The sequence below is a fragment of the Micromesistius poutassou genome (genome assembly GCF_964030765.1).
Source record: "Micromesistius poutassou genome assembly, chromosome: 21".
In the NCBI taxonomy this organism is placed as follows: domain Eukaryota; kingdom Metazoa; phylum Chordata; class Actinopteri; order Gadiformes; family Gadidae; genus Micromesistius; species Micromesistius poutassou.
Window position 1 is genome coordinate 466,917 of NC_140291.1, and position 14,305 is coordinate 481,221.

A 14,305-nucleotide genomic window follows, 5' to 3' on the forward strand; every position below is an offset into this window, starting at 1 on the left:
CTCGTGTTGCTGCAAAGGGGACCGGCGGCGCGGCGGCAGAAAAAAGTTCAGCCCCGGGGTGTGTTGTGAGATGCCATACGGAGCGCGTCTGCTGTCCCGCACGGTAACCGGCACGGCCGCAAGTGGCGGAGAGTTGTGATGCTGCAAAAGTTCTCCTAGTTCGGGCTGAGCTGGCCCGTGCGCGCGGTGCCGTAGAACCGGCGAACACCGGAGGACAATTTAACTTGTTCAATGATCAAGTGACCGCTCTTCACTCCTGACTCAGCGGACCACCAGGTTAGTCAAACTGGAAGGAATTGGGCCAAAACCATGGAGAGGATGGTGTCTACTACAACATGTGTTATTATACGGGCACAGTGGCGTAGTTGTCATGTGTTTTGCAATTGGTGTGGTGGTGAGTATGTCCGCTCTGCATACTCAACTCTTAAAGTTAAAGTAACGTTACTTTAAAACAAAGACAAAATGGCCCGCGTGTGTGCCGGTGTGGGACCCCTGGGGGCAGGATGGGGGGGGGGGGGGGGGGAGGGGGCGAGATGTGGGGAAAAACAAGGTTGGTATGACTGCGATCCAAGCACACTCGGGGCATGGCAGCGGGTGCGACCCGAACGCGCTCAGGGATGGTATTATGGCAACTACCAGACAGACATACTCAGGGGTGATGACGAGACTTATCGATACAGCATTCTTTAACGTAATGCATGCACACACGTGACTCGTCGTTAAGGTCGTGCGGTGCACGAACTCAAATGACGGGAGACGGTCTTGGCACTCCGCCACAGCGATGCAACTCTTTTTACAGTCTGCCTGTACCATATGTTTTACTGAGCCTGGTTCCCATGGCCCCTCATGCACAGAGAGTACTCGTATGTTTAACCGATCCTGGCTTCATGGACCCCTCATGACGAGAGTAATGTTGCGTTTTACTGGCCTCAAAGGCCTCTCAGGACCAGAGTACCATTGTGTTTTACTGGTACCCAGGGCCCTGCAGGACCAGAGTACCATTGTGTTTTACTGGTACCCAGGGCCCTGCAGGACCAGAGTACCAGTGTGTTTCACTGGTACCCAGGGCCCTGCAGGACCAGAGTACCAGTGTGTTTCACTGGCTGAACCTGACCTGAGTCCAGCTCCCAGGGTTGGCTGTGACCAGTTTGGTTGTGAGCGACAACATGTTGTCTGTAAACACATGGCGGACCGTAACTTTTTTAATGCAGGTTTGTTGGTCTGTCAGTCATCCAGGCAGTAAACACCTCTCTTCTCAAGTCTGGCAGGGACAGGGACAGAAATAACCAGCAGACAAAAATAGTACTGTTGACCGTCGAGGGGTGCTGAGTAAGGACCCCACCAACCCATCAGACTTCAGTTAGGACCCCAACCTACGAGAGACAGATGTCTGCCTGAATCCTTGCCAGGACCCTGGGCTAAAATGTATGATGTGAGTAATTGACCCTGGGCCAAAATGAAAGATGTTAGTTATTGACCCTGGGCTGACTTTAAGCATGTGAGTAGTTTACCCTAGGATGACATTAAGGATAACATTAAGGATGTGAGCTATTGACCTGTTGATAATGTGAGCTATGGACTCTGAGCTGACATTAAGGATGTGAACTATTGACTCTGGGTTGATAGATGTGTCTCATAGACTCTTATGATTCTCCAGCATGTGAAAAACCTACAGCCCACACCAACAGATTTTCCACACACAAACAAACACACACACCTTGTACAACACACACACACACACACACACACACACACACACACACACACACACACACACACACACACACACACACACACACACACACACACACACACACACACACACACACACACACACACACACCTCTTATAACACATACACCTCTTACAACACACATATACACACATGTGCCACACCACAACAGGGGTGGCAGTGGCTCAGGAGGCAGAGATGGTTGCCTGGCAACCGGAAGGTTGCTAGTTTGATCCCCAGCTCCTACTAGCTGAGTGTTGAGGTGTCCCTGAGCAAGACACATAACCCTAACGTCCCCCGACGAGCGGGCTGTTGCTTTGCATGGCTGGGGACCGCTGGCTGTTATTTAAATGGGTCAATTTTAGGCAATAGTTGAAGTGCTTTGAATGGCCACTGGTTAGGAAAAGTGCTTTATAGATCTGTGCAGTCCATTTACCATTTACAACACACACACACACACACACACACACACACACACACACACCTCATACAGGTGGTCTCTACTGTTGTCTCATTGTGTGTTGTATGTTATTGTGTTATGTTTACATTAATTTTACCAGATTAATATCACACACGGTTAATTTAGTCCTTTTGATGATTTGATTCTGGATCATAACAGCTGTCAGAACTTCTATACTAAACAGAACTTGTCTTGCGTCAACTCTACATAAGCAAATGGCTACTCTGCCTAGACCCTCCTGTCCTGATAAAGGGGTTTACTTTGCATTTCACATACTTCACATTCATTAAAATCAGTCAACCGTCATCTTCTATCAGATACATATAGTGTACATTTGAGCCTCTTCTGAAAAATTCTAAAAATATTTGCGTCCAAACTGCAAAATTTAAGCGGACTCCAGTTGTTTGATTCTCTGGAGGTTATACTAATGTCCATACCATAAGCAGCACATTCAGAGTTTCCAGTGTGTTCCCATCACCTTCTTACCTAAAGCTAACCAAACCGCAATTCATTCATTTTCTTTTGGTTTGTTTGTGCGGTCCGCACCAGTGCTGTCGACTAGCTTCGAAAAAGCTCCATGGTTGATTAAGGTGTGAAAGTACCCTGTCTTAAAGGACACACACTTTTTTTGTCTGTTGGTGAGTATCTCCACATCTATGCAGATCACGCTCAATTTGACTCGTTTTTTATCAAGTTTAGAGGTTAGAGATTTTGAGCAAATCAATACCATGGTTGTGCCACAAATACCTCAAACTAGATAAAGAATACACCTGACGAAATCGTTTTATCACTGCCAAAGAGGAACAGTGTAAAGTCTGCACTCATCATTTTTTTTATTGGAGATTAAAAACCAGGTCTGAAGTCTTGGTGTAATCATAGACTCAGACCTAAACTCTTACTAGCCATGTAAAGTCATTGTCTAGTGTCTTATGTCATGGTTCAGTGTTGTGTGTCCCTTTTCAGAAGACTTATGTCGTCCATGGCTGACCCCACTGCAATGCATCCTGGGAAACGGCAGTGGGGGGGGTCTCCGCCAGACGGGGGATGGGGTTGGGTCATCGTCGCCTGCTGCTTTATGGTTACAGTTTGTACCCGTGCTGTTACAAGGTAACACGCACAAACACACAGTGGTAAAACACACACAGAAGAACACACACACAATGGGGCAAATTAAACAATCACACGCACCCGAGGATACTAGGTGTCAGACGCTCACACTTTGACTAGGTAACACACACAGTTAAGGTTCCAGCCTTTGGTAAATAGATACGCTAACCTTAACAGAAAGTAGGCCAGCAATTCTAAGTAGGTCTTTGGTGACAGCTTGAGGAAACTTCAACCAGCCAAATACTTTAAAGTTGGACAAGGATGGGTATCCTTATACCCCACGCTTCGTTCTGATCGCTTTGATCGCTATGTGTCATTACAAAAAATGTTTACTGTGGCAGTATTTATATGTAGATATGTCTGTGTGTGTTTCTTAATCACCCTCTCTCTCTCTCTCTCTCTCTCTCTCTCTCTCTCTCTCTCTCTCTCTCTCTCTCTCTCTCTCTCTCTCTCTCTCTCTCTCGCCAGGTGTATCTCTATCTTCTTTGTAGAATTCCAGGCTCATTTCGGAGGAGACTATTCTGGGACTGCCTGGATACACAGTCTAGTAGACTGTACCACTATGCTCTGTGGTAAGAAGCTGAACTGTACCATCATACAGAAGAGCAGGACTTTATCACTATGTAAAACCAGGACTGTAGCATTATATTATATAGAACCTGGGCCATACCATTATGCTATATAGAACCAGGACTGTAACATTATGATATATAGATACATGGACTGTGCCATTGAGTGTTGAATATAAATAGGACTGTAACTATGTTATTAAGACCCAGGACTTAACCACTATGTAGACGCAGGACCATACCATTATGTTATGCAGAACCTGGACTGCGCCATATGTTTGTAGCTCCACTGGGTAGTGCTATAGCAACCAGGCGGTCCAGCCCAGGGATCACAATTATGTGTGTGTGTGTGTAGCTCCACTAGGTAGCCCTATAGCCAGCAGGTGGTCATGCCTGGTATATATATGTATATGTAATTGTGTGTGTGTGTGTGTGTGTGTAGCTCCACTAGGTAGCGCTATAGCCAGCAGGTGGTCCAGCCTGGTATATATATGTATATGTCATTGTGTGTGTGTGTGTGTGTGTAGCTCCACTAGGTAGCGCTATAGCCAGCAGGTGGTCCAGCCGGGTGTCGGTGGTCCTGGGGGGCCTCCTGTCCTCCTCCGGTCTCCTGATCAGCTCCTTCTGCTCCAGCCTGGAGGGCCTCTACCTCTCCCTGGGCGTAGTCACTGGTAACGTATACTACTACTATTACATTGTTATGGGTAACGTATACTACTGCTATTACATTGTTATGGGTAACGTATACTACTACTATTACATTGTTATGCTGTATTTAAACTCACCGGTGACGTATACACTATACTATTATTTATTACTATTACACATACTGTACACATACTCACTGGTAGTGTATATACTATATTATTTGATACTATAATATAATTGACTATTATACTATAGTGACACAGAGTGTGAGGTCACGTGATGAGGAGGGTCTCCAGGCTAACTGGTGTGGCTCGGTTTTATACGACGGCCGCACAGAGGAGCTGTTGTCGTCAGGCACCGTCCAGCTGCTCGTGTCGTATCGGTGCTCTGATTGGTTGCAGGTCAATCGAACGGCGTCCAGAGGCATTGTGGCCGGCGCCCGTTGATAAGGCCCCTTGGAAGTGGAGAATGAACTGAGAAGTCCCAGACGACTAGGGTCCAGAGTTATCCATAGCGAGGGTCCTCTGAAGGCCTTCATTTACTATCAATAATAACAAAACAACAAAGCCGTGTAATTAACTACTGAATACACTGTTGATAGTGTATATATAATGTTAAAAACACTATTCTATTATATATACAAACATACTCACTAGCATATATATTATTATATCATAATATATATATATACATATATATATATACTATATATATATATGTTCCCTAATATAAAGCATTATATATCATTATACTCGCTCCCTCTCTCTCTCTCCTCGTATAAACATACTATATACTATACGATACTACAACTAAACTGAAAATATCCTCCCTGGTAATATGTACTATCATGTAGTACACAGCGTGCTGAGTGTGTGTGTGTGTGTGTGTGTGTGTGTGTCCCAGGCGTCGGCTTCGCCCTGTGTTACACCCCAGCCATCGCCACGGTGGGCTGCTACTTCAGCCGCCGCAAGGCGCTGGCGTACGGCATCGCCATGTCGGGCAGCGGCATCGGCACCTTCCTCCTGGCCCCCGCCGTCCAGCTCCTCATCGACCACTACAGCTGGAGGGGGGCCCTGCTCATCCTCAGCGGCTTCGTGGCCAACCTGTGCGTGTGCGGTGCTCTGCTGCGGCCCGCCCCCCCCCCCACCAGCCGACAGCCGGACGCGGAGCAGCCGGGTGAGCAGCAGCGACGATGGCGGCGGTGGGGGGGGGCGGGGGGGGGGGGGGAGGTTGATGCGTGATGTGTGTTTGGGGAGTCCTTGCTGCCACGATGCTTGTATCGTAGTGTTGGCACAGAGATCTGCAAGAAAAAAAGTAACGACGATGTAATCTTAGTTGTGGTAAATGAACGGTACGGCCCCGAAGAGGGTGCGAGAAAGTGTAAGTCGGTAATAATCAATAATCAAATCAACTGCATTCTGTTCTGTCCAGTTAAAAATACATCTAATAATACATTTTTATAAAGGAATTATAATGGAACTACAGTTGGAAATTAGCCAAATATATATTCACTGTACAGTCAATCAAAGGGGGACTGTCCATGAAACTATAAACAAATAAACTCAACTAAACTAAACTAGATCAACTACACTGAACACATATCCTATCAACAGTTGTATCGTAGTGATTCTCCTGCTGATTCTTGCCCCTGGTGAGGAGAGAGGAGAGCAGGAGGTCCCCATGAGACCTTCTGCTCTCCGTATATAGTATATAGTATGTTTATACGAGGAGAGAGAGAGAGGGAGCGAGTATAATGATATATAATGCTTTATATTAGGGAACATATATATATAGTATATATATATATGTATATATATATATATATATATATATATATAGGACAGACACACACAGACAGGGAGAGCCAGACAGACAAGATGATGATGTGAACAGACATGTGATGTGAAGTGTCTTGTCTCCAGGTAACCAGTCCCACCCAGGAGGAAAACAGCCTAAGGAAACCTCACTCCTCAAGGATCCTACGCTCCTTAAGGAGCCTCCGGTCGCCTCCTCGCCGGCGTCTCCTCAGCGGCCCACCGGCGCAGACGTCGCAGACCACGCCCCCGCTCCCGGCTGCAAACCAATCGGAGGGCGGCGTCTCAGTTCCTGCTTCCTGTCCAGCAGGGACTACAGCTTCCTGTTGCTGCCGGACTTCCTGTGCCTGGCCGTGTCCTTCCTGTTCCTGGCCAGCGGCTGCAGCCTGCCCTTCGTCTACCTGGTCCCCTACGCCCTGAACTCCGGGGTCAGCAGCCAGAACGCAGCCCTCCTCATGTCCACCCTGGGCGCCGTGGGGATCGTGGGCAACATCACCTTTGGATGGCTCACTGACAGAAGGTACCGGTAGACTGTACACAACTGATACTGCAGTATTACAGTCGGTGTATATAGAAGCCTGGCCTCCGGGTGCTTGATGCTTCGATGCTGATTGGCTCGAAGATGTCATCTAGTCACACCTGTGTGACCCCAGAACAGTTTGTTTCATTATTGTGCCGCTAATCTCAAAGTTTGTGTCTGTGTTGCTTGGCAACCATTTTGCTGTCTTGAGGAACTATATTGCTTGGTAGAAGAATAATGATTTGTTTTATATGATATATAGTATATATATATATATATATAGTATATCAGTGGCGGCTGCTCATCTTTCAAAGAGGGGAAGCTCATTTTCGGCCTACATCATATAAATTTATTAATATGTAAATCCTGCTCTCTGTTCTTTTTCAAGGAAATGCTATGTAACCCTGTCATACCAACTAGCTGTCTTTTCCAGTGACTTGACCAGCGTCCTCTCAATGGCCAGCAGAGCTAGGCTGCTTAAACAGCCTTGGTCCATTGTGTTACGGGTGTAGGACTTGAGCCGCTTTAAAAGGAGAAGCTCCTTTCTACACCTGCAGATGTAGCTCCAATTGTTGCCACTAATGAGAACAGTTTGTAAAGCTGAGGCAGTGCACTGTCCAACTCCATGTCTTTAAGGAACACCAAGAAATCACACAGTGTTCCCCTGTCACCCTGCAAGTCCTGATCTGAATACAGGACTTGAAGTTCAGACCTCAGGCTCCCTGAATGAAAGTGATGACCAACTACCAAAACAATATTAAACTTGTTTATTTTGTGAAATCTTCTATAGTTACCGTTTAACATAATCCTAATCTGTGGCTTATGCTTAATCCTTATAGTGGTCATATATAGTCTATATATAAATATATATATATATATAGTCTAGTCTAGCCTCATGGGGGGACGGCTTACTGGCAGAAGGTACTTATTGTAATGTAGTACTGTATACGTAATACATGAAATGTGTGTGTGTGTGTGTGTGTGTGTGTGTGCGTGCGCGCGTGTGTGCGCGTGCATGTGTGTGTGTGCGTGCGTGCGTGTGTGTGTGCGTGCATGCGTGTGTGTGTGTGTCTTGCAGGTGTCTGAAGCCGTACCGACGGGCGTGTTACACGGTCGCCGTGGGGATGGAGGGTGTGTGCTGTGTGTGTGTGCCCTTGCTGTGCACCTTCTCCCAGCTGCTGCCGTTCTCCATCCTCTATGGGTACTTCGACGGAGCCTACGTGGCTCTCATCCCCGTGGTAACCAGCGACGTCGTGGGCCCCGCGCACCTCTCCTCCGCCCTGGGCGTCGTCTACTTCCTGCACGCCTTCCCCTACCTGCTGAGTCCGCCCGTGGGAGGTAACACATGCACACACACACACACACACACACACACACACGCACGCACGCACGCACGCACGCACGCTATGGGGTGAAATCGAAGTCAAAACACTTGGAAAGATGCGCAGCAACGTGTGTGTGCACGCATGGTTACTTTGTTGTGCGTGCGTGCGTGCGTTGTTACGCGCAGATTGTATTTCACGCGTAACAAGAAGCTGCGTACGTATGAAGCAGCGTGCGCACGTCTGCCTGTCACTGTTTGACAAATATTGTTACGCGTTCACACGCATGTGCGGTCGCAGATTCTGATGCTGCGCGGCCGGAAGTTGATCTGCACGGTGCGCACACTACGCGTAACATGAACGTGTGTAGTTGTAGTTGTGTAGTTGGCCTTTTCATTTTAGTCAACCAGGGGAGGCAGCAGTGACAACTACACAGAACAACTACACTACACGTTCATGTTACGCGTAGTGTGCGCACCGTGCAGATCAACTTCCGGCCGCGCAGCATCAGAATCTGCGACCGCACGTGCGTGTGAACGCGTAACAATATTTGTCAAACAGTGACAGGCAGACGTGCGCACGCTGCTTCATACGTACGCAGCTTCTTGTTACGCGTGACAGAGTTTGCGCACGTCGTTTCCGCGTACGTGTGAGCACCTGACAAAAATATTCAATTATCTTCATGCGAGCGTTAATGCGTGCGTTCGCTAAAAACGCATGAATGTTACACGTAGTCACTACGCGTAGTGTGATTACCGGTGTGCAGCAGTCATCACGTGTGAACGTGCACGTGAACGGGGGACTATAATAAGTCAATGAGGAAAGTACATCACACGTCAGGCGCTGTCTGCTGCACAGGCGTCAAAGCGTAATACGTAATATGACACGATCCTGACGGCATACGCACGCACGCACGCACGCACGCACGCACGCACGCACGCACGCACACACACACACACACACACACACACACACACACACACACACACACACAAACACACACACAGTATAACACATAGTAACCCACACACACTCACACACAAACACACTGTCACACACACACAGTAACACACACACTCACACACAAACACTCTCTCACACAGACACACAGTTATACACACCATATACACACACAGACTGTATAACACATAGTAACACACACTTTTATCGAAAGCAAAAGATGTACAAAACGATTTGGGCATGGTGACCTTTATCAGCGGTGTCACCATAGCTGTATCTGTGTGGGGAAATTAGTAGTGGTTGCATCACTCCTGCAGCTGTCAGACTGCAGCCCGTGATGCAACACTAAGCAGCCAAACATAAGAGTCGTAGGTTATCCTGCCCTGGGCATTCATTAATAGTCTGTCTGCATCTCTACATCCCGAACAACCACTACTGGCTAGAGATAGCAAACAAGTTACCTAACTACTAGCCTCCATAGCAACCGCACCATTTAGCCTACCTAGAAAACAAGCTAACTAGCCTCCATGGCAACCAGGTAAATATCCTCCCTCAGTAACAACCTAAATAACTAGTCTCCCCCTAGCAATTAAGCTAACCTGGCATAGAGGCTAGTTCGCTTATTTGCAAGGGGCAAATAAGCGAACTAGCCTCTATGCCAGGCCAGCTCGTTAGCCTCCACTCCTCCTCCTCCAGTCCAGTTCTCTCGAAGTGCCTCAGTGCTGACTTAAAAGAGTTGGATGACAAAATAGAAGCGACTAAAACCTGGTGAATATCAGAGGCTTCTAAACATCTGGCCAGTGTACCGTGCACTGATGCCTGACCCCTGCCATGTGGTCCTCTTTCTGCAGGCTGGTTGGTCGACACGACAGGAAGCTACGCCGCCACATTCTTCCTCAGTGGCACCGCCCTCCTCACCAGCTCATTGGTTCTCTCCGCGATCGCCTGGATACGACGCTGTCGGCGCCACATGTCGTCGTCAGCGTCACCCATAGCAACCAAGGCTAACATCTCCAAGGACACAGAGCCCCTCCCACTTTGCCTAGCCAACAAATCAGACTGCTTCATTGTGTTTAACAAAGATGCTAAAGACGCGACGCCTACAGACAGCCAGGCGATAGCTTCCTAGCGGTGACTCACAGTGTGATGCTAGAGCTGCTAAGCCTAATGGCTGCATGGCAGTAGCTATCACACTGTGATGCTAAAGGTGCTAGAGATGCAAAGCCTAGTTAATGGCAGTGGACCAAAGTACCAGCAATACCAAAGAGCATTCAAAGATGAAGTGATCAATTACCTCAAAGGAAAAAAAAAGTATGGCTGATCATATGTAACAGGGTGATTTATGGAATTGGACTTCTACCATAATGGACTTTATGGTGTTGGACTTAGAAGTGACTAAATTGACTAAACAACTTAAATGTATTGTACACTTGTTTTGTGGCTTAGTGTGTCAGGACAGTGTCAGGACAGCAGGCAGGCTTGGTGGGATTTGAATCAAAAGTCACATTTGCCATTGTTCCCTGCTCACTATTAACCGCCATACACAGCTTATAGAAAGTAAGAGAAAGAAAATTGGAAATTCAGTCGACCAGACGTGCCTTCTCTCAGCCCACACTGCTGCCTGCAATTGGGCAAAAATACTACATTAATGATTGTGTTAGGAAACAGCCCTCATACATTGCGTTGACTATTGTACCCTCGCTGTGTTGAACCTCTTATGCAAACACAACAGTTCCAAAGTATATCTGTCCTCAAAGCAGATTAAAGAGTTACTAGGTGGTGGACAGCTAGCTACAGGTCAAGTATGGACACATACTTACGTACCGTACCTGGTAAATGTTACACAACTAACACCCTGAGTGCTTCTTGTTGTTGAAGGGCTTTTAATCTTCTTTCTATTCAAATGTGGGGACTGTTAAATATTGTTCAACTTAATGTTTTATCGTTCTATGTTTCAATGAGCTTTATTTTTTGTCATTATTGTTGTTGAGCAAGATTTGATATATTTTTTGTTTTTGTCCGAACCGAATCATTGTACTTGTGCCATGAGCTTAATTACTTTTTATTATCAGGGACCTGAATGTGAATCTAATTGTCTGTTGTTCTCCTAACACTTGATTTTACAAAAGATGAAAACTTATTTTCTTTAGGTTGAGGTGGATGTAGCTTTCCTCGTTGACCAGAAGAGGGAGACTGATGTTATTTGTAACCAAAGCATTTCTCTCAGCTTACTTTCCTTCTAACTCAGGAACATGTTCTATTGGATAGAAATAATATCCAATCGAGAAATAATGGAAATTAATAAATATCTTACCTTGCCATATTTTTTCATCTCAAATCCAAAAACTGGATTAGTGAGTAGAATGTGGTTGTTTTGGATGTTAACGTTGTACTTTTCCTTCAAGTAGTTAAAAACACAGTCGTAACTCCCATGTAGGCTACGATTTAACAACCTTTTGAAAGGGCTAATTATTATTGTATAAAAATGCTGCTGATTACGGATACTTGATTTTGAATTATGATGGAATTAAACCCACTGACAATACATAATCAGATTTTGTGTGTAGTCCTTAATTAAAATGCTTTTCACATTAAATAAATATCCATCAAAAAATAGTTGTATTAAACTACATGACGATTTCCAAAAATACTGAATTGTTTCGTACATACCTCACTATATATATTTAGCTAAATGCTACTGCCTATCTGTAGCCTATTGTTTGAATCTGTTGTTCTGTGACAACTTGCTGACGCTCTCATCTTTTGCACAGTTAAACTAGGATTGGTTGATTTAGGCTGACGTAGATCAGTAATATTAGTTTTATTAGATTTTGTCCATGCCAATGAAGCTCTTTGAATTGAACTGAATAAAGGTAGAGGTTGGGGAAGCAATATTGTGGTTGAGTAAAATCAATTACATGGTCCTACTATATCAATAGTATCATATCATATGTCAATATCATATATTGCCTTATACAATTTAAACCATACATTACCATTTGTCGCACTCAATGCTTAATGCTGCATTCCACAAACATGTAGATGTGTGTCTGTGTGTGTGTGTGTGTGTGTGTGTGTGTGTGTGTTATCTAACGTGCACTGTGTGTGTGTGTGTGTGTGTGTGTGTGTATGTGTGTTACTAACGAGCAATATGTATGTGTGTGTGTGTGTGTGTGTGTGTGTGTGTGTGTGTGTGTTACTTAATGTGCAATATATGTATGTGTGTTCGTAGAAAACGATTTTTACCTGCCCATATACTGTATGCAGTATATACATAAATATTGGGGATATGTTCAGTATCTCACTCCTAAAACGTCATACAGTCTAGCTAGCTACTGTGGACCAGAAGCTAAATGTTTTTGCTTGTAATACGCTGACTTTATCTCCTCTATAACTGTCCAGATGCACTGAGGAAGCCCCCAGCTGCTGGAGACACGATGCTTATGTATTTGTTTTATTCCCCCCCCCACACACACACACACACACACACACACAATGCTTATGTATTTGTTTTCACACAAACCTCAAGTCACTCTTGAGCCAACAGCAGGCACATCGTCACACTACTAGTACGTGTTTGTATATCAAATCTCACTCTATCTCTACTGCACACTATCCACCCATCTCTCTCTCTCTCTGCACCTCACACTCCACCCCAAATTATTTTGCACTACGTTGGACGCCCACTGGGGCACCAACTCCTGATCTCACCTAGGGCACCTAAACGGCCAGAGCCGGCCCTGCTACAGTGCATAAGAGCCGACCATTGAGTCATCCAGGCTCCTCTGTTGAGACTTGAGAGCATAACCTCTTTCTACTGTTCAGTGACCAACACATGCGCAAAGTAAGCACTTTGAACTGTAAAGCTCCTGTAGCTAAGATTCAACAGCTGTAAATAAAGGCGGAAGCGAGCAAGGTTATGAAATATTTTCATAACCTTGCTCGCTTCCGCATTTATTTACAGCTGTTGAATCTTTGCTTTCCCATGAAACGTCACCTCCTTCTCTGACGGGCATGCCGATGATTGATGATTGATTGCTGATCCCCTAATCCGACTCGACCCTAATATCCTCTCTCGACACCTTTAATTGTTTCAAGGAAAGAATAACACATTTACATCATTGTTTACGTCTCTGCTTGTCTCGCATGCCTCACCTGGAGTCATCTAGCACCCCCCAGGGTAGGAAGGGGGCGTGGCTCACACTTTTTCCCACAGAATACCACCTACAAAACTGAATAGTGAATTTTTGAATGTGCTGTTAACCTTTTCCTTTCATTATTATAGTTATTAATAAGCCACCCCTGGCCTATCCTATCAGCTGCGTTTTCCATATTTCTTATTCATTAAGTTACATTAATGTTTCATTTTGGGGAGAGCAGGCGACAGTGAAACCAGCAGGTGTTTCCCCCGCCAACCTAAGATAGTCAGTTAAAGGCCTTTAAACCACAATAAGCTAATTTGGTTCTATCATTTTCAACAGCTGGTTGTTTTCCCCTGCCTACCGATTTTCTCTTCTCTTTTTCTCTTTCTCTTTCTATTTTTTCATTTTAAAACACATTTCCTCCTTACCGAACTGTTTAATGATTCACCTTTTCAACCGTTTACTTTGGTCAATTCATGTTAAATCCAACATTGGTTTCAGCCTTTGTTAAAAGGTCATAGCAAAGATATTATTTGACCTCCAAAATATTGACGGTAACATATTTAAGAAATACACAAATAAACACAAAATAAAATCAATAGGCCCAACACACATTATGACGTTCTTCGTTGTTGTTTTTTGTGTGTGTGTGTGTGTGTGTGTGTGTGTGTGTGTGTGTGTGTGTGTGTGTGTGTGTGTGTGTGTGTGTGTGTGTGCGCGCGCGCGCGCGCGCGCGTGCGTGTGTGTCCCAAATGGAGGGCGTGCAGCAGTAGAGTCTATAAGAGCAGGGTTGGGTTAATAGGTCGCTAATATGCATTAGCGTATTTATCTCATAGAACAGATGGCCGTCGTTGCTCTGCTCTCCTCCAGTCAATCGAATCAGGAGATTGAATAAGTGGGGGCCGAGATGCTGTCGGGACGGGACGCGGTGAGGGCGGGCCGCTCGAGTCGGCGGGATGGGCGTGGAGAGAACAGATCCTCGCTCGGCCCACCTCTCCTCTCACTCTCATGCACCTTCTCAGCTCCTAGGG

General features: G+C 45.7%; 1 protein-coding gene across 2 annotated transcripts in view; it reads left to right on the forward strand.

Annotated features, from left to right (window-relative positions):
* The window catches only part of slc16a12b (solute carrier family 16 member 12b), an 11,697-nt gene extending 14 nt beyond the window's left edge, over positions 1-11,683 (forward strand). The window contains exons 1-8 of one of the 2 annotated variants that reach the window (XM_084485734.1): positions 1-276; positions 3,136-3,299; positions 3,768-3,871; positions 4,396-4,539; positions 5,420-5,692; positions 6,439-6,850; positions 7,929-8,188; positions 9,984-11,683. The exon at positions 1-276 is cut by the window's left edge and continues 14 nt beyond it. In XM_084485734.1, the coding sequence (XP_084341860.1) occupies positions 3,163-3,299; positions 3,768-3,871; positions 4,396-4,539; positions 5,420-5,692; positions 6,439-6,850; positions 7,929-8,188; positions 9,984-10,261 (1,608 nt within the window). In that variant the 5' untranslated portion in view covers positions 1-276; positions 3,136-3,162 and the 3' untranslated portion in view covers positions 10,262-11,683. The remainder of the gene's footprint in view (positions 277-3,135; positions 3,300-3,767; positions 3,872-4,395; positions 4,540-5,419; positions 5,693-6,438; positions 6,851-7,928; positions 8,189-9,983) is intronic. The other variant, XM_084485733.1, reaches the window with a different exon arrangement.
* The last annotated feature ends 2,622 nt before the right edge of the window (positions 11,684-14,305 follow it).